Source organism: Budorcas taxicolor, chromosome 2 (assembly GCF_023091745.1).
Source record: "Budorcas taxicolor isolate Tak-1 chromosome 2, Takin1.1, whole genome shotgun sequence".
Lineage (NCBI taxonomy): Eukaryota > Metazoa > Chordata > Mammalia > Artiodactyla > Bovidae > Budorcas > Budorcas taxicolor.
Genome location: NC_068911.1, coordinates 39,184,816 through 39,204,656, shown reverse-complemented (window position 1 = coordinate 39,204,656; position 19,841 = coordinate 39,184,816). Strand labels below are relative to the sequence as shown.

Below are 19,841 nucleotides of genomic sequence, written 5' to 3'. Positions count from 1 at the left end.
TCAGCGAGTGTTTATGGAGAGCCTGTTATTCCCCAGGCCCTGGAGCTATAGCAGTGAAGCTGACAGCTGCAGCCCTGTCCCAGGGGCTAGAGTCTGGCCTCCTGGGAGTGGGGAGGCGGGAGTTCGGGGCTGTTGGGCAGGACCAGTGGAAGACGGTGGGTGGAGGGTGTACCTGAGGAGGTACTGGCACAAATAAAGTGCTGCTATGGGAAAAAATGCCGAGGTGGGCACTGGTGGAAGCCAGCTTTCCCTTCCTCTGTTTTGAAGAGAAGCAGAAGCCTTGTTGCTCGAGTGACTACACCTTCCAGAGTGCAGTATCATCGAGTAGGCCAGTTAATGGTCAGATTGAGTCACTCACACCATCCCTGTGTGCACCGTGGTGATCAGGTGCAGGAAGTTTACCTAAGTTGCCATAGTTGGTAACCTAGGCAACCGGATGACAGTTGTTCTGTCTTTGCCCAATACTAGTTTTTCCTGTAAGGAGCCTGGGGCTGCAGGCCTGTGGTGCCTGGGGTGTCCTCAGCATAGCCACATACCTGCCTAGAGCCTCTGGGGCTTTATTGCAGCCTTCTCTCCTCTGGGAAGCCCAGAACTTTCTTCACAGCACTCACTCCTCTCTGCAGTCTGATTGCTGAGCAGTTAGAGAAAAACTGTGGCTCCTAGGATCCCTAAGGGAGTGGAGCGCAGATGTTCTTTCTTAAAAGTCTGGGGAATTCCCTAGCAGTCCAGTGGTTAGGACTCTGAGCTTTCACCTAGGGCCTGGGTTTGATCTCTGACCAGTTAGAGCTAAGATCCCACAAGCTTCGAGGTGTGGGCAAAAAATCAGGTCAGTATGAGTGACCTGGGGGAAGCTATGTGGAGCTTACTTCAGGGTTGGCAAAGTCTACCTTGACCCCTAGGAAAGAGGACACATAGGAGGCAGCCTTTCACCATTTCTGTGGCTGTCCCGTTTCTAGCGTCATTCATACTGTTCCGCCATCTAGAGGCACTTCCTCTCCCCAACCCCCGATCATGTCTGTCGTTGACAGTCTGCACCACACTGTTCACCAGCACTTTTATAGAGGAGAATATATTTGATTTGTCAGGAGAAGGTCCCATTTTCTATATTCTGCTATTTCTGTTCCCTTTTTTCCAGCTTTAGTGAAGTATCATTGACAATAAAATTGTAATATATTTAAAATTAAAAAATTTTAATTGCTTAAAAAAAAGCGTATCCATCACCTCACATATTTACCCTTTTAAAGAAGTGAGAACCATTCGAGATCTGTTCTCTTAGCAGATTTCAGTTATGCAGTTCAGTATTATCAACTGTGGTCCATATAGTCAAAGCTAGGGTTTTTGCAGTGGTCATATACAGATGTGAGAATTGGACCATAAAGAAGACTGAGTGCCGAAGAATTGATGCTTTTGGACTGTGCTGCTAGAGAAGACTCTTGAGAGTCCCTTGGACAGCAAGGAGATCAAACCAGTCAATCCTAAAGGAAATCAACCCTGAATATTCATTGGAAGGACTGATGCTTGAAACGCTAGTACTTTGGCCACTTCATGCGAAGAGCTGACTCATTTGAAAAGACCCTGATGCTGGGAAATATTGAAGGCAAAGGACGGGGGCAGAAGAGGGTGAGATGGTTAGATAGCATCAATGACTCAATGAACATGAATCTGAGCAAATTCTGGAGGATAGTGAAGGACAGAGGAGCCTGGAGTCTTGCATGCCATGGGGTCGCAAAGAGTAGGGCCTGACTTAGTGACTGAACAACAATTATCAACTATAGTCACCACATTTTCATTAGATTCTCAGACCTTATTCACAAAATAACTGAAAATTTGTACCATTTTACCATTTTGCTTCCACTCCTAGGCAATCCCCATTCCATTGTTTTCTCTGAATTGAACCTTTTTAAAAAAAGATTGCACACAGAAATAGTATCATGTCTTGTCTGGCTTATTTTACTCTCTGCTATTTTCTAAGCGTTCCTGGGACAAGTGTCCCATGATATTTACTGAGTGCTTAACACGTGGCAGGCACTGTGCTTCTGTGTTCTTACTTAATCCTTCCTGTCATTAATTCCATTGTATAAATGCTAAATCTAAAGTTGAGAGAAGTTTCAGAAAGACTGCTGAGCAAAACCAGGCCTTGTAATATCTCCAAAGATAACAAAGGAGATGTTATCTAGAGAAAACTCAGAAAGGAAATGTAGCAACATACTTAATGGTGGTTATCTGTGGGCTGAGATGGAAGTGGTTTTTTATCCTTTCAGGGATCATGATACTTTGTCCCCCTAGACACCTGTTTCTGGGCAGAGCTCAGTAACGCTCAGTAAGAAGACACTGGTTGAGGTAGAAAGTTCAGGTCTCTCTCTCTTTGGCGTGATTTGGCCCCAGTGATAGTAGCTCTGGTCCTGTGTTACTGCTGGTGTTGGTGCAGCGGTGCTGCTGTTCCCAGATGGGCTTCCCCCGTCGCACCGTCAGATGGAGGGTGAACTTGGAGTCTTCCAGGACCAGATCTCCCGGGCTGATGAACGCAGAGGCAGTGGGCATCGACTGGCCTACGCGAGTCACTTCCTCTAGCTCGGCAGAGTCTGGAGTGGGCTGGAGGCAGTCTGCTCACGTGGTGACTCAGCGCAGCTCGTCAAGGGCCTTAGGAGCTGCCCTGAGGGGATGATCTCTGTGCAAGGCACCCGCCTCTAACAGGCAGGCTGGCTGGTTCCAATGCGCTCACTGCCACACTGAGAGCTCCCGCACAGCTGCTTTATTTAAGTCATATTCCTTTGTTATTTTATGTTTTAGGAAACTTTTAATTTTGATATAGTCTCAAAAATACAGAAAAGTCGTAAGAATGGTACATAGAATCCTTGTGTATGTTTCATCCAGGTTCACTGTCAGCACTGACTCAAGTGCTTCACTTGTGTGTCCCCCCGCCGCAGTGTATGTGCCTGTACACACACAGACACACGCGCACACACTCTGTCTCTGAGCCATTTGACAATAAGTTGCAGGTAATATGCCCCATTACTTGTGACTACGCGAGTGTGTGTTTCCTAAAACAAGGACATTCTCGTAAATAACCACGGTGCAGTTATAAAAATCAGTAAGTTCAGCATCAGTACAGTGCTGTTACCACTGTCCATATTCACATTCTGTCCAAAGCAGATACGGTCCGCGTGACAGCAGAGCTTCATTTTTATGAGGACTTCCCTGAGGCCTGTGGCGCCTCCTGGTGGTGGTGCTCGGGGAGAGCAGAGCCGGCGGGCGCCTGGGGAGTGCCTGCCCCGGGCGCCATATCCCCTGCTCCCGTGTCTCTGCAGGACCAGAGGCGTGAGAGCAGCCGCCATGTCAGCGGAGCTGGAGGCTTCAGAGGGGTTGGATGAGCCGGAGAGAAGGATCTCCGGGGCCCCAGAGGAGGAGATCCACACCAGGTGAGCCTTGGCGGCCGTGGCGCAGTCAGGTCGCGCTGCCGGGCCCCGGGATGCTCCGCGCCCTCGCCCCTGCCCCACGTAGGGAAGCAGGACAGGCACTGCTCCGAGCGCCTAGTGGTGGGATTTGATGGTGCTCCTGGCCGTTTCTTCTTCCTGGAATTCTGAGCGTTTTGTCATCTGGGTTGAGAAAGGGTAATCAGAGGCAAAGCTGGCACCTTTCCAGTGTCTCCCACCCCTCAGATGTGGGAGCAGCTCTTAACTCCAGGGCTTTCCTTACTGGGTTGGGGGCAATTCACCTGAAGCCTCCAGTCACCCAGGCCTGCTCTTCATCATTCTCAGCCTCTCCTTATAGCCCTGTCATTGGCAAAGTTCTCTTTTTACATCTTGGAATAATTGCTGAAAATAAACTGTTGGCAGCACGTGAGTGGTACGAGCCAGTCTCCTAAAGAGGCCAGCAGAGACTGGCCGTGAGAGGCCAAGCTTTCAGCACGTGAGTGGTACGAGCTAGTCTCCTAAAGAGGCCAGCAGAGACTGGCCATGAGAGGCCAAGCTTTCCTCGCTCTGGTCGATGGGTGTGGATGGCGCAGGAGCCCCTGCCCAGCGCCTGCTCTGCCTTGTCTGGCTCTGGCACCTGTCACGTAATTTTGTTCAGCAGCACAGGCCTTGGTCCTGGCTCGTGCCTCCCCAGCCTTGCTCTCACTCCCTCCTCCTGTGCCGGGTCCCAGGCTCATGTCCTCTTCAGGGGCTGTGGGTCCAAGGTGGGAGGAAGGCAGCTGGGCCACCCTAGGAGCTGCACGGTCAGTTCTTCTCAGGGGTGTGGATCCTGGGAGACATGTTCCCCAAAGTCATCTGTTCCCTGAAGTCATACACTGTGGTAGGGTTAGCGGTGTGTGTTTCTTCAGGCGGGCACAGAAGCCAAGCATCACTCATTTGGGTGCTTCAGAGAGACCTGGGCATGATGGAGGAGTGGGTCAGAGTCATCCAGAGTGTCGCCCAAGTCCTGGGAGCAGACCCACATCTGTCTGTGCTTTGCTCCCTGCTGAGAGGCTGGAATCACGTTTCTGAGCAGCCTCTGCCTCGAGCTTGGTGAGTGGTCAGCCTGGAGTTGGAAGGCTAACTCACACATGGTCTCTCCATAGCATGGCAGACCTTTCCGAGCTCCTGAAGGAAGGGACCAAGGAATCACATGACCGGGCGGAAAACACCCAGTTTGTCAAGGACTTCTTGAAAGGCAACATCAGGAAGGAGCTATTTAAGGTTTGTGCCCTCAGTTGTGAACTGGGTCGGGCTGGGGGCCCTTAGTCCCACAGGGCCTAACCCCCCAGCCTTCCTCCACGTGCCATGTTTTCTCAGCATCAGGCTGTACGTTCATGTCTTAAGAGGAATAAGGTAGTAATGTAAAGGGAAGTGGTCCGTGTCCCAGAGAATTCACTGTGTCATTCCTTTAAGAAACAAACGCTTCCCGCGCACATGAGACATCTCACTGTATCGAAGTGGGGAGTGGAGGGGGTGCTCAGGAGTGTGGGCAGTGGGCTTGGGAGTTGCTGGCCCAGGCCCTGGCCCTCTCCCATGGTCTCCCCATCACCCCTGGCAGCTGGCCACCACCGCGCTGTACTTCACGTACTCGGCCTTGGAGGAGGAGATCGACCGGAACAAGGACCACCCAGCCTTTGCCCCCTTGTACTTCCCCATGGAGCTACACCGGAAGAAGGCGCTGATCAGGGACATGGAGTATCTCTATGGCGAGCACTGGGAGGAGCAGGCGCAGTGCTCCGAGGCCACCCGGAAGTACGTGGAGCGGATCCACGAGGTGGGGCAGAACGAACCAGAGCTGCTGGTGGCCCACGCCTACACCCGCTACATGGGGGACCTCTCGGGGGGCCAGGTGCTGAAGAAGGTGGCCCAGCGGGCCCTGAAACTCCCCAGTACGGGGGAAGGGACCCAGTTCTACCTGTTTGAGAATGTGGACAACGCACAGCAGTTCAAGCAGTTGTACCGGGCCAGGATGAATGCCCTCGACCTGAACCTAGAGACCAAAGAGAAGATCGTGAAGGAGGCCAACAAGGCCTTCGAGTTCAACATGCAGGTACTGCCAGAGAGGGTGTCTGCCGGCAGGGCTTCCCCAGAGCCGCTTGAGGGGCATCAGTGCCCTCAGACAGATAGGCTGCCTGAGAGCAAGCCTAGCGACTAGACAGGGTTCCAACCTGCTTGATGAACAGCCTGTGTGTGGTGCTTTGGGAAGGTGACACCCCGGCATGTTGAAGGGTCGGGAAGGTGGGAGCTATCTCCCTCCCTCTCACCCCAGGCTTCTGGTCTGAAGGAATGTGGAGTTCCCCATATGTAGCAAAGGTTGCTGTGAAAAGTCCTGCTTGGTAAGTTTGGGGAGAGAACCAAAGAGAGAATGATTCAGTTTACAAGTAGCTGTTAGACAGGCCCGAGTCTGGCAGGCCGGTTCTGTATCCAGAGCCCAGGCCCTGCCCTCCGCTCCAAGGAAGTGCCGGCCTGAGCATAGGCCTGAGGGCTCCTCAGGACCAGCCAGCCCTGCCAGGGCTGCCTCCTCCCACCTTCCTGTTTCTTGCTAGAAATACCCAGCACCCACAAACAGGGACGTGCTGGGGATCCCACGGCATGGGGGGCCAGTGCTTTCTGCTCTGTCTGCCCCCTGGGGGTGTCCACCGTGGGCTCTCAGCCTGGGCAGCACATGTGCAGCCACACCTCCCAGAGCACCCCCTCAGGAAGGTGTCCACCCTATACACTCCCGTCCCTGCCTGCTCGGCCTGTCTGGGGACACAGGCTGGTGATGGCTGTTGATCCTTTGTATCTGCAGGTATTCAATGAACTGGACCAGGCTGGCTCCTTGCTAGCCAGAGAGACCCTGGAGGACGGGCTCCCTGCGCACGATGGGCTTCCCGCGCACAGCAGACTGCCCACACAGGATGGGCTTCCTGTGCACGACGGGAAGGGAGACTTGCGGAAGTGCCCATACTACGCTGCTCAGCTAGAAAAAGGTAGGCCTCGCGTGTCCTGCGCGCCTGGGGCAGGTGTGTTGGCCCCCATTCACGGCGTGTCCCCTGGGTGCTGCCGCGCAGGTGCCCTGGAAGGCAGCAGCTGCCCCTTCGGAGCAGCCCTGGCCGTGCTGCGAAGGCCCGGCCTCCAGTTCCTGCTGGCTGCCAGCGTGGCCCTGGCTGCCGGCCTCCTGGCCTGGTACTCCATGTGAAGGACCCACCGTTCCACGCTGCACCGCCTCCCGTCCACCGGCCCGGCCCGCCTCCACCCACGACCAAACTGCCACCTCAGGTGACTTTTCTAATGCTGGCCTTGAGAAAACAAGCAACCAATAAAAGCCAGAGACTGAAGCCTTTGCCTGTCAGCATCCTGCCTGCGGGCCAAATGCTGAGCTGGGTGCAGGCCCGCCCCCCCGAGCCCCCCCGGCCCTGGCAGCAGGAGCAGTCGCAGGCTGGCCTAGGCCTCTGAGACCAGCGCTGCTACCGGGGCCCCTGCACCTCTGACCCAAGGCTCGCTCGCTCCCCTTTTCCTTGATGCATCCGCACCTAGGTGGGTGTCTTTGCTGTGCTGGGAATAGATTGCCAGCAAGTTCAGGCCCCAGAGCTGTGGGAGGGTGGGGGCCTCCCCAGATGGGGCTGCTCCTTTTCTGGACTTCTGGGGGCAGGAGCCAGAAGTTGGGCTTTTGCCTCGCCTCAGGGGTCCTGGAGCTCCGTCCTGGGCAGCCAGTCCTCACACCTCAAGCAGACACCCAAGTCAGGGTCAGTTTGGCCATGGCCTGTCTCCTCTGACCTGTGAAAATGCTTCTGCACTCAATAAAGTGGATTCTGCTAGTCGCCTCCCTCTTTTCTGGTGTGACACCATCCTTGTTCGTGCCCGGCAGCCCCTCGCTCTCCCAACACTGCCGGTCCCTGCCCAGCACCCGCCTCTCAGGGCAGTCAGTGAGCCACCTCTCAGGGACATGGATGTCCATGTGGTCCCTCAGTTTTCTAGTTCTCAGGAGTGCTTTAGTTTTCCTTTTTTAATACCTAAAAGAGCCATGTACTTGTATTATATAATAATTGTCTAAAATAGAAATGAACTTAAATATTTATTTAAATAGGAGTTTATTATCTGTTCTATATACTGAGAATCTGTGGAAGTGTTACTCAGAAAAGAATTAAATGGTGGGGACACTTTCCAGTAACTGACCAAGCCCACCCACCTTCACAAGTCAGATGAGGAGTGGGGGCCCAGCTGCCTGCCCACCCCAGCAGCCCGCAGACCCGACGCCTCAGCCCCGGTGGCTCTGTCCTGCTCAAGGCAGCGAGGGTACCTCCCCACAGGGTTGATGACCCCGAGCTCTGGCTGGCGGGGGTCTCCAGGTTGCAGACCCCATGGGCAGGTGTGTGGTGTGGAGACAAGTGGTATTATCAGTAAGGAAGCTTGATGGTGCAGTCACGGCTGGGCTCCAGTGGGTTTAACCAGGGACTGAGACACCAGCATTGTCCCTGGATAGTGGGTTCAGCAGAAGCACTGAGACCCTGAGGTCTTGACCCCCGCTGCCTTCCAACTACCTGCAGGCCCCCCACCCTCTCCCTCACAAAAGAAGGAAGCCAGGCAAGAGAGCAGAGGCCTCGGGCAGGGGAGTGAAAGGGCCAATTTAATGAGGAACTATCAACTGAGACTGGCCACGGTTCACAGGGACAGGAGGCCATGCAGTGGCTGTGCAGGACCAGCAGGGGGCGGCAGGATACAGCGGTCCACGGGAGCAAGTTCACAGACAAACCCTTCAGGAAACGGTGTGTGCTCAGGCCCAGGGCAGGGCTGGTGGCCACCGGGGCACCTCTGCCACTTGTGGCTGCTCCTTCCTTGTCCCAAGCCTGTCCCCAGTCCAGCGCCATGGCTGCTCCAGCTGGGGTGCAGGGCCCTGTGGGCACCGGGAGGAGGGCCCATGGAGAGTGCACTGCAGAGCCCAGAGTGCCCGCAAGGAAGCCCTGCTCTGTCACCTCTGGTCCCACCTGGGACGTTCCAGGCAGAGGCTGTGCCCACACGCTGCGAGGACACGGTATAGCCAGATGGCCCAGCTCCTGGGCATTCCTTCTGGCCCCAGCAAAGGCTGGGCTTCACAGAGGTGTGGCTGAAAGGGAGCTGGGCAGGGGCCATGGAGAATCGCTTCTTGGCAAGCTAGTGTCCAGTCCCTCACCCCTTAGCCTGCAGGTGTGCTGACCTCTATATACCCCAGGTGATTCCTGGGCGCAGTTAAGAATTCCTGAGTTCTGAGGGCCAGAGTCATTGCTTCTGACCATCATGCCTGCCTCTAGCATTCACAAACTCAGGCCTGCCTGGGTCCATCCGCCACTTTCAGCCCAGTAGATCAGAAATGACGGTGGCTATGGGCTCGGCCCCACTGCAGGCCCTGGTCTGGGGAACCAGCCACGGCTCTGGCTGCTTTTGGTCCCAGGGAGACTCTGGACCAAACCTGTACGTGGTACAGAAATGGAGAAGAGACCCCAGCAGGGAGGACCATGTGAGAAGACCACTCCCTCCCGTCTTCTTGATCACAAATGCCTAGCACGCCAGCAGCACGCAAGCTCAGCGCCATCCCCCACCACTCGCTGGCCCTTGGCCTGAAATCCAACAGAATTTTTGCCACAAGAGTCAGATGCTCAGGGAAGGGCAAGGCGAAGAGGACAAGACTTCCAGGGGACGGACCAGTGGAACGGCTTCCAACCCCCAGTGGGAGCAGGGAGGTGAGCCACTGAGAGCAGGGGGCGAAGCACGGGGGGCCAGACGGACAGCGGGGAGTCCAGGCCCAGCCCGTCAGCACAGGCGCTTGTATGTGTAGATGTAGGCCTTGCAGCTGGGGCACGTGTGCGTCACATCCTTGAAGTCGTTGATGAGGCAGGGGATCAGGCAGCAGCCCAGGTCACACCTGCATCAGGAGAGACGGGGGCCTGAGAAGCAGGGGCCGAGAGCCCAGCCCCCTGCAGGGCAGCAGAGGTGGGCACGGCGCCACCCCGTGGGTGCCTGCACTACCTACCCCATGAAGCAGCAGAAGAAGCCCAGCACGAAGTTCATCAGGCCGATCTCATAGGAGATCTTGGTGGTGATGGCCTGCTGGCAGTGGGGGCACACTGTCTGCACGGGCGCGCCCTCGAAGATCTCTCCCTGCAGCACGGTCACGGTGGTAGCAGCCCCTGAGGGGACCAGCACCGTGGCCGTGTGGCCCCCGGGGCCAGCGTAGGGCCCTGGCGGGTAGGGCCCCGGTGGGTAGTAGCCCATGGGTGGATGGGGACCCGGAGGAGGGTAGAAACCTGGAAACAGAAGAAGGAGCAAAGGCGGGTCACTGGCAGGCCAGCCACTGGCCCCCAGGAAAGGTGAGCACAAATCCCCGAGCCTCTAGCACCCCAGGACACAGGCCTGGGGCCCAGGCCACCATCGTCCTTCTCCCAGCCTTTCCTGGTCTCTGTCCCAGAGGACAGAGGAGCTCCCTGTGCCGTGCTCTTGGGCACCTTCCCGTGTCTGCTGTCCACCCGCACGGTCAGCCCTCTGCCCTTATGTTAAACACCCACACAGATTGCCGGCTGGCAGCAGAGGCTGGCCCAGCTGCCAACGTGGGGTGCTGGGCTGGACAGGTTCCTTTCAGTCTTACCTGGAGGCATGTAGGTGCCGTCCGCGTTCACATGTGGGGGGATGAAGCCGGGCTGGGGCATCGGGTGACTGGGCGGCTCATAGGGTGGGGGGCCGATGTCTGCAGGGGGCAGCGACATGCCTGGTGGGGGCTGCATCACAGCTGGGGAGGTGCGGCCTGGATGGAGCGGGGGAGGAAGCGCAGAGGCTTAGTTGTTGGAGGGGTGCAGCTCCCAGCAGCTGCGAAGGGCATGGGACCTACCTGGCGTGGGTGGAGCGCCACTTTTCTCCTCCAGAAGGGGCGCTGTGGGACCCCCAGGATAAGGAGGGGGTGGATCATTCGACATCTTTGCTGCTTCTCCTGGGCCTGGAGGAGAAACCAGGGTGCAGGCTGTGCTCCCAGCTACCCCCACCCACCCCCGACACAGGGCCTTCCGTGGCTCCTCCCATGGGCATCCCTTGCTCTTGGCCTCAGGTCACCTTCACTGTCTCCCCACACAGGTCTCATTGCTTGGTATGGGCCGGGGCCAATCCTTTGGGAGCACAGACTCGGCTGCCCCCAGGCCCTGGAGATGCCCCACCATTGGCAAGGTAACCCAGCCTAGAGCCACCATCCTGCAATCTCCAGAAACACGAGCCTCAGGGGTCACCCACACTTCTGTGTGGGAGCCGAGGGCAGGGGGGTGGCCCGGTGAAGGGGGCGGAACCCAGCAGCTCAGGAACCTCATCTAGGGCGTCTCAAGGGCAGTCCAACTGGGTCCTGTCCGCCCCCTCCCTGAGGGGGCACCAGGCTGACCTCCGCGCCAGGGACTGCCTGTGGAGGGTCGGGCGATGCTGTACCTCTGATCCCAGGTACTCAGAGGAGACAGGCAGGTGAGGCTCCTTCCACCGCCGGCCTGGGCGAACACGCAGGGCTCTGGGAGCTGTTTCGGGGGGAGACCCACAGGCAGCGCCCTCAGCACCAGGGCAGAGCTGGCCCCGGGCACCTGGCCCCACGCAGCCGTGGTGCCATCCTGTGTCCCTACCCACGCCCAAGCTCCCCCTCCCCTCCCAACAGCTGCTGTCCCCCCAGGACCACAGCCAGTCCTCCATCCTTTCCCCACCAGCCCGGAGCAGCCCCCATACGTCCACATGCCCTGCGGGAAACAATCAAAACCGAGGGCATCTCCCCCAGCAGCGGCGCAGTGGTGTGGTCAGGGAGTGGACGTTGAGAAGGAAGGAGGTGTTGTTGGTCTTGGGACGTACTCTCCCTCATTTCCTCCGCAAAGCTCACTAAAAGCACCTGGTTCTGGAGAAGCAGGCCACCTTCCTGCCCTGGGTCTGCTCTCTGTCTCCTTTAGTAAGACACTTCCTTCAACTCCCCAACAGCATGAAAGCCCCTAAATTAGTAGCATTTTAAAGTGAGACTTTTTTTTTTTAACTGAAATAATGTGAACTAGGAAGAAGAGCTACAGGGGGTCCCCAACAAGCCTGCTGAGGGAGAAGCCTGGAGTCAGTCAGTTTAAATATTAAATGTAACAAACCAGTGGCAGGGCCAGAAGGACTGAGTCCAAGCAACAAAAGTGAAAAAAGATAAAATCAATTTCATCAAAATGTAAGACTTGTGCTTCTAAGGACACCATCAAGAAAGTGGGAAGACAGCCCACACAATATAGGAAAATTCTTTCAAATCAAGTATCTTAGGGACCTGCACCATTTAGGATACATAAAGAACTTTTCTAACTCATTAACAGAAAAGATGAGTCAGTTTTTTAAAATGGGCGAAAGGATGGGAACAGACATTTCTCCAAAGATGAACAAATGCTCAATAAGCACATGAAAAGAACCTGAACATTGTGAGTCAAAAGGCGACTGCAAATCAAAACTACAAGGTTACCATTTCCTACCTACGGGATGGCTAAGATGAAAAGGACAATAATGAGTATCATGTAGAGAAACTGGAAACTCTCCTCCCCTCACTGCTGGTGTAGCTGCTCTGGAAAACCGTCTGGCAGTTCTTCAGGAGCCACCCAGCAATCCCGCTCCTAGGTATATACCCCAAAGAACTGAAAACTCATGTCCACACAAAAACCTGTGCAAGGATGTTCATAGCAGAATTACTCATAATAGCCAAAATGTGTAAACAACTCAAGTGTCTATCAACTGATAAGTGGATAAACAAACTGGCCATATCTATACAGTGGAATATTATTCAGCCACGAAAAGGGATGAAGTACGGACACAGCTACAACCTAGATGACCCTTGAAAACGTGATGCTCAGTGACAGAAGCCAGACACAAAGGACCATGTATTGTATGATTTCGTACATGAGGTAAATCCAGATAATCCACAGAGGCGGAAACCAGATTGGTGGTTTCCAGGGGTTTGGGGGGCTGGTCTATGGCCAGTATGGAATTCCTTTTGGGACGCTGTAGATGTTCTAAAACTGGAATGATGGTTGCATGATTCTGTGACTATACTAAAAACCACTGAATTGCACACTTAAAAATTTTTCAGCTGAGCCATGATCTTAATTCTCGGACCAGGGGTTGAACCTGTTCCCCCCTGCACTTGGAGTACAGAGTTTTAACCACTGAACCGCCAGGGAAGTCCCTGAATTGCACACTTTAAATGGGGAAATCATGTGGTATGCAGATTACTGTACGTCAATAAAACTTATTAAACTGAAGGAAAACACAATTGCCCAACCATATCATCCTAATGCAGCCAGTCTCTGCATGTCCCTGCCAGTCTGCACAGGCAGCCAGGTTTTTATATAGTTGCTGTTGTGATAAAGTTAAATCCTTTTAACATTGTGTCACATATATTTCCTCTATCCTGTAAGAGTCCATGATCATAGATTTTAGTATTTCCAAAAAGGGGCCCATCCCTGTTTGCTTGACCAATCCCTATTAAATAATTTAGAAGGCTCCTTGTTACTGTCATAAAACAATGCAACACCTTTGACTAATGCTGTTTCCCTGTCTTGGATTATTTCCTTGGCCTAAACACGCCAGAAGTGAGATTATTAGGTCAAAAAATATAGACATTTTACACCTTCTGTGAAGGATGCTGCTGACTTACAGCACACACTTTGAATACTGTTAATCACCGATTTGTAATGTTAAGATGACACTTGGTTTCGTCGCACCACCCCCGGCGTCACCCAACACTGAACCTGGGGCAGGCGCTGCCACAGGGCTCCGCTTTCCCCCAGGCCCCGCCGGCTCCTGTCTCCTCTCCCCTCCACACCCACCCTGCAGCTGCCTTTTGAAGCCACGGCAGAGCCTGGGGGGCAGGCCCCTCTGCACCTATGACCAACACAGCCTAGCACAGAATATTTCAGTCACCCTAAAGTGAGATTCCCCAGTGGCTCAGCAGGTAAAGAATCTGCCTGCGATGCTGGGGACGCATGTTCGACCCATGAGTCAAGAAGATCCCCTGGAGAAGGATATGGTAACCGGCTTCCGTATTCTTGTCTGGGAAATCCCATGGACAGAGGAGCTTGGCGGGCTACAGCGCATGGGGTCCAAAAGGGCTGGACACGACTGAGCACACGCACACACAGTGGGATGGAGCCCATCTCCAAATCTGTCTTGTCTCTGGACCTATTTCCTGCTATATCTCATCTCGCCTTCCCCAGAACAGCAGGTGCTGGGGGCCTCTGGGGTGGGACACAGGGCCAGGCACTTTCTACAGAGCCCGGTCTCCCCACGCCCCTGCGTGGAGTTAAAAGCACAAGACTTCTGGCCCCGGGAGGCAGCCCTGGCGTCCTCTGCTCCAGCTCCTCCTCGTTCACTGCAGAGCACGCGGCTGTTGAGCCAGGGCCAGGGCCTGGCCAACTGGCAGCAGCCAGAGGCAGCCTGGGGTCTCCCTGAGGAAGCCGGGAGGGCCTGGGCCCGGGCCAGCAGGATGCGCTCCTCCCTGGCTCCATCGCCTGCTGGAAACTCCATTCGGTAGTCTGAGCCGTCAGGACATGCACCCTGTGTGGGGAGGGTGCCAACCCTGCCTCCAGGGTCCCCACCCCACATAGCACCTGCTGAGGGAACACCAACACCATCTTCTGGAGGAAGGCTGGGAGGGCAGCGTGGGGCTGAGCCCCGTGAGCACACACACGCAGGTTCCTGGAGAACGAGGAAGGGCGTGGGGTGAGACAGAGACAAGTGGGCAGACGGCGGCGGCCAGACGGAGGACGTTCTGACATCAGCTCCGCCAGGGCCGGCTACAACAGCCGTTCTCAAGGTTTTTGGTCTCAGGACCCCTTAACCCTCAATTATTAAGGACACCAAAAAGATTTTGTTTTTGTAGGTTATACCTATCAATACTTACCTTACTAGAAACCAAAAATGAAGAACTGTTAAAAGTATTTGTTCATTAAAAAAATTAACTCATTGCATGTTAACAAAAACTTAACTACTTTCCAAAACAAGATTTAATAAGACTGGCATTGTTTTACATTTCCGCAAACCCTTTACAAGTCTGGCTTAACATCATTTAAAAGTCTACAAATAACAAATACTGGAAAGGATGTGAAGAAAAGGGAACCCTCCCACACTGCTGGTGGGAATGTAGATTGGAGCAGCCCTACAGAACAGCAGGCAGGGTCCTCAAAAAGTGAAAAACAAAGTTGCTAAATGACCCAGCAATCCAACTCCTAGACATATATGTGGACAAAGAAAGTGAAGTCGCTCAGTCGCTCAGTCGCGTCCGACTCTTTGCGACCCCATGGACTGTAGCCCACCAGGCTCCTCCATCCATGGAAATTCTAGGCAGCAGTACTGGAGTGGGTTGCCATTTCCTTCTCCAGGGGATCTGGGGATTGAACCCAGGTCTCCTGCATTGGGGGCAGACACTTTACAGTCTGAGCCACCAGGGAATGCCTCTTTCTTTCTTTTCTGTACAAAACTCTAATTCAAAAAGATGCATGCTCCCCCATGTTCACAGCAGCACTATTCACAACAGTCAAGACGTGGAAACACCCTAAATGTCCATCGACAGACGGATGGACAGGATGCGGTGCATATACACAAGGGAATACTACTCAGCCACAAGAAAGAACCAAGTGGTGCGACGTGCAGCAACGTGGATGGACTGACGTGGTCACCCTAAGTGCGGAAGTGAGAGAGATGGACACCATGTGGCATCTCTTACATGTGGAATCTAAGTGAGACTCGCTCAGTTGTGTCCAAACTCTTTGTGACGCCATGGGCTATACAGTCCATGGAGTTCTCCAGGCCAGAATCCTGGAGTGGGTGGCCTTTCCCTTCTCCAGGGGATCTTCCCAACCCAGGGATCGAACCCAGGTCTCCCGCACTGCAGGTGGATTCTTTACCTGCTGAGCCACCGAGGAATCTAAAACGTGACACAAAGGAACTTACCTATGAAGCACAAGCAGAGGTACAGACAGAGAGCAGCCTGTGGTGCCCAGTGGGGCAGGGGAGGGCAGGAAGGACTGAGAGCTCGGGATTAGCAGATGCAGACTCTGCAGAAGGGATACACAACAAGGGCCCACTGTACAGCAGAGGGACTATATTCAACAGCCTGTGAGGGCCAGAGAAGAATATGAAAACAACGAATATGTATGTACAACCGAATCACTGCTGTACAGCAGAAATTAACACAGGGTTATAAATCGACTACACTTCTATAAAATGAGAAAGTCTGGCTTAAGAGAGGACAGCTGAATGCCTGTTATCTGCTGCTTCTCCATCCAATCTGTTGTGATGTTTTGGATGAAGTATGAGAAAAGCCAGCCTCCTACAGTAAGCAGCTAGAAAGGAGGGAGGGACTGAATAGTCTTTTCAGGTGATTGTGGATATTCTTCAACACCACACCCACACTTGACAGTTCTTAAAGGTTATCTTCAATATGGAATACGAATCTTTCACAACAAAATTTTCCCTTTTACACTGAAAACATCACTGGGCTACCTTGTATTTGGAATGGCTCTTTCACACATGGCTGGTTTTATAAGAGCACGCCTGGGCCATTTGGAAAATTCTGGCCTACATTTATGAGCCTGATTATGTAGATCTGGCAATGTCAAGGCATCTCATATGATATGCCCATCTCAAAAAAAAAAAATCACATTGTTAGTATCACCACCAATCCCATCAGAAAAGTCTTCACTACTGGGAAGTTGTCAAGCTCACAGCAGCAAAAACAAGTTTTCCAAGATTTTAACATTTTCACCTGAAAGCTCAAATTTTATCACTGGCAACACATACAAAAACAAAAGGTCAGTTGTTTTCCTTGCAGGCTCTTTGTCGCCTGAATCCCCAAGTCCGAATAACTATAGTCTGTGTGTCAGCTCTTATTTTAAGTAAATGTGGAGCTCCATGAAAACGCCAGCTGAGTAGCTGGGCTCACAGCTCCAACAGCTGCTCACGTGCTTTCCCTGAGGGACCCAGCATGCTGCACGCGCCTCCTCTCATTTCACCACACAAAACATTAACAGTGTGCACCCAAGGGTCCAGCTAACACACTCAGTCATTTTTATTGCTTTTTCTTCAGTGAAGCCTGCAGGGAGGGACACAACCACGACAATCACTGGCACAGCAGGTAACACACCTGGAGCTAAGTCCCACTGCTGCTGTACCACCCCTTCGAATGCCAACGTGATGGTAACAGGCAGAAGAACTAATAACCTCCGAGTGTCCTTATAAACACAGTTCTGACCTTCAGCCCCGGAAGATCTCAGGAAGCCTCCAGGCGACTGCAAGTCACTCTTCAAAAGCTGCTGGGCAAGAGGAGCCCCAAGCTGGTGAGAGGGTACCTGCAGGCAGAGCAGGTCAGGGCTCCACAGCCAGAGGGACAGAGAGGGGACCGTCCCAGGGGGCCTCCGAGCAGACTGCTGTCACTCCAGGGATGTACCCGCTGCCACACGCGCTAGACTAGTTCAGACCCAGCTCTCCCACTCTGCAGCTGTGTGACCTCACTGAGCCTGTTTCCTCGTTGGTAATCACACCTACCACTCAGGGCTGGAGCAAGTTTTATAATAAAGAGTGTGTGCAAACTGCCCAGAGCAGTAGCTTGCGGCCTCGCTCATGAGAACACTGAATAAATGGCCCCAGTTATTGGGGTTGATTATTATGAACAACATCCAACAGGAAGGAAAACAACACAGGCACTGCCACCTCTGCCACAGCAGGCTCTGGTCCCCCAGGATCTTGGGGACCGGTGACCCAGTCCGGCCTGAGCGCCCGGCCTGCAGAGGTCACCGAGGCCCGGCAAGTGGAGGCCGACCTGGGGGCCCCTGAGACACCTTCTGGAAAGGAAGACAGCCCAGCAGTCCTCCTGAAGGGCCAGCTCTCTTTCCCAGCATTTGCCCTGGCACTCCACGGCTGCAGTGCCTGGGGAAGGGTACTGGGCCTGGGCCCTGGTGTCCACCTGGGGCCCTGGAGGCAGCAGCTGCAGGGCTGAGTTTCCCAGAGCTGGGCCAGCCTGCCCGCTGCTCCAGGAACTCACCCCCTAGCTCCCGCAGCCACGGCACCATGATGCCAGCTGGCCCCAGGGGGGCTCCTCTGTCCCCAGGAAGCAGGTTCTAGGCGGCTGGCCAGAAGGGCTTGGGGCTTTGCCGGGAAAACAGAAAGGCAGCCTTTCGCCTTGTCTTCAGCTCCTGTCTGCTGAACCAAGGAGGCGCCCACTGCTCTGGGAAGGGTGGGGGGTCCCGGGGTCCACCAGAGGACGGAAGCACTCAGGCCCTGTGAGCAAGCAGAACTTCCTGGAGGCCTGACCCCCACTGCCCACACCCCTCACCCTCTTGGAGGCGTCCCTCTGCTGGAGGGCTGCTCACCAGGGATGGCCACTGGCTCTCTGGGCAACGCCACGTAACCCTCCTGTTCTCGCAAGTCCCCAGGGGCGGGCTGAAGGACAGTCTGTGTGATGGCCACTTAACAGAAGCCCCTGGAGTGGACGGTCCTTCTTTTGGGAATAACCAGCGTCTGTTGGTGCTGACTGCTGTGTAGCACCTACTTCGTGCTGGGCACAGGCTGGGAAGTGGCAGGGAGTGAGAGGCTTGGTCCTGCCTTCCAGAAGCTCACAACTGAGTTGGGGAGACCAGAGTCAAAGACACACCCCAAACCCCGACCCCAAGGACACAGTGAGACCAGTGGTACATGAGAAAGTACGCCGTCAAAGTACAGGCAGACCAGACACGTTCCAGGGGTCAGGGGACATCTCTCCAAGCGAGCCAGGCGAGGGGAGGAGGTGGGGTCAATGCAGGCTGAGGGGGAGGGCAGGGACAGTGGCAGGACAGAGTCACAGGCCTCAGTAAGGAGGCTGTGCCCAGGGTGGACAGCCAGACAGCAGCCTGGAGCCGTTGAGTCTCAGGGCGGCCTCAGAGGCACAGGGCCGGGGGCTTCCCTGCAGCGCTCAGACCTGGGAGCCCCCGGAGGACCAGGGCAGTGGTACCTGTGTGAAGATGCTCTCAGCCCGTCTAACAACGGGTGCCCACATGACTCGGTTCTAGCCAATGAGTCACACAGGTGACAGACATTGTTGGAAGGTGCCGAAAGGGAGCCGCCTCACCTGGAGAGGGACCCCGTGTCCTCAGGCCCTCCTCCTGCCTGCCGCCAGGAGGCTGAAGGCTACAGCCCTACAGCCACGCTGACCACAAGACGACCTCGGGAATGGAAGCCGTGCAGAGGACAACTGAAGGCGCCCGGGCCCCGGATGACCATGGAGACACCCTCCCAGCGCTGACCACCTCCCCTACCCTGCAGTGAGAAACAAGCTCACTTGTTTTTACCAGTTATTTTGGGTTTCTGAGTAAATGCAGCCAGACCCAACCTCAGTATCTAAGGGAAACAGAGAAGCTGGTTTACAGCAATTTTCAACCCACAGCAGCCAGAATCTACTGATTCTGATTGGTTCATTTCCAGTTGATTATTTTAACAAGGAAGGAAAACAAGTACTATTAACAATAAACAGTGCTCACTGGGCCTGAGGCTTTGTAAACAAGAGGCCCCTCCCTGAAAACCTCCCACAAGGACTTTCGGAGGCCTTGGCTTCCTCTAGCCCACAAGTTCAGCACCGATGGGCTGGAAGTCCTGGTCCCTGCCCCTTTTCCACTATCCTTCCTGCTAGAGGCAGGAGCCCGGACAGCACCACTGGTGGCCGCGAACCATCTCTTCATCTTTACACGTGAACATGGGCGTATCTGATGCCTTGGGAATTCCAAACACTTCAAAATGGGCTAGAGACACGGAAAGGACCAGAAGGCAGATCTTGTTTTCCCATCTGGCTGTGCTCCTCTCACCAGCCCCACACGCTCCTCTGGGATGAATAATATCACAGCTCCATGGAACTGATACATCAGCCTAAGCCAATGGCCCCAAATACCACAGCCTGGGCCCTTCCCCGGGGAGGCTGGAGCCCTGATGGCACAGGTCAGGCTGAAAGTGGAGACACCTCGCCTGCTAGTGCCCAGGCGTCTGGCCACCTGATACTTCAGAGTCTCAGTCTTCCCATCTGTGAAATGGCAGCAGCCGCCCCAGACCCACAGGGTTGTGTCAGTGAGGTCGTGATGAGAAGAGCAGGCAGTACTGTGCTCCACAAACACAGACGATGCTTTACATACATACAAACAGCTGCATTTATGGAGCCTCAACAGAGTGTGGGAAAGGAAGTATACAATGAAACAGAAAAGAGAGAATATGCTGGTTGCTTTTCATCGGAAGGAAAATCAAACGGCAGACAGGACTCCAAGAATGGTCTGGGCTAAAACAGCTGTAAGACTTCTAGGAACCGTCATGATGACGACAATAACGAGCACAGGGTGCCCGCCACACTGAAGCTGGCTGGAGCCGAGGCAAACAAGTCTGACC

The 19,841-nt window shown here is 54.5% G+C and overlaps 2 protein-coding genes across 12 annotated transcripts in view; one reads left to right on the top strand and one right to left on the bottom strand.

Annotated features, from left to right (window-relative positions):
- HMOX2 (heme oxygenase 2) overlaps positions 1-7,274 on the top strand; it is a 28,803-nt gene extending 21,529 nt beyond the window's left edge. For all 4 annotated transcript variants that reach the window (XM_052663431.1, XM_052663421.1, XM_052663415.1 and 1 more), the window contains 5 exons: positions 3,309-3,419; positions 4,559-4,676; positions 5,014-5,505; positions 6,247-6,427; positions 6,509-7,274. In XM_052663431.1, coding sequence (XP_052519391.1) covers positions 3,334-3,419; positions 4,559-4,676; positions 5,014-5,505; positions 6,247-6,427; positions 6,509-6,636 — 1,005 coding nt within the window. In that variant the 5' untranslated portion in view covers positions 3,309-3,333 and the 3' untranslated portion in view covers positions 6,637-7,274. The remainder of the gene's footprint in view (positions 1-3,308; positions 3,420-4,558; positions 4,677-5,013; positions 5,506-6,246; positions 6,428-6,508) is intronic.
- Positions 7,275-7,529: 255 nt separating this feature from the next.
- CDIP1 (cell death inducing p53 target 1) overlaps positions 7,530-19,841 on the bottom strand; it is a 20,755-nt gene continuing 8,443 nt past the window's right edge. For 4 of the 8 annotated variants that reach the window (XM_052635931.1, XM_052635929.1, XM_052635927.1 and 1 more), the window contains exons 2-6: positions 10,831-10,957; positions 10,297-10,401; positions 10,057-10,212; positions 9,445-9,718; positions 7,530-9,336 (exon numbers count right to left, since the gene is read on the bottom strand). In XM_052635931.1, the coding sequence (XP_052491891.1) occupies positions 9,225-9,336; positions 9,445-9,718; positions 10,057-10,212; positions 10,297-10,381 (627 nt within the window). In that variant the 5' untranslated portion in view covers positions 10,382-10,401; positions 10,831-10,957 and the 3' untranslated portion in view covers positions 7,530-9,224. The remainder of the gene's footprint in view (positions 9,337-9,444; positions 9,719-10,056; positions 10,213-10,296; positions 10,402-10,830; positions 10,958-19,841) is intronic. The other 4 variants (XM_052635930.1, XM_052635928.1, XM_052635932.1 and 1 more) reach the window with 1 other exon arrangement.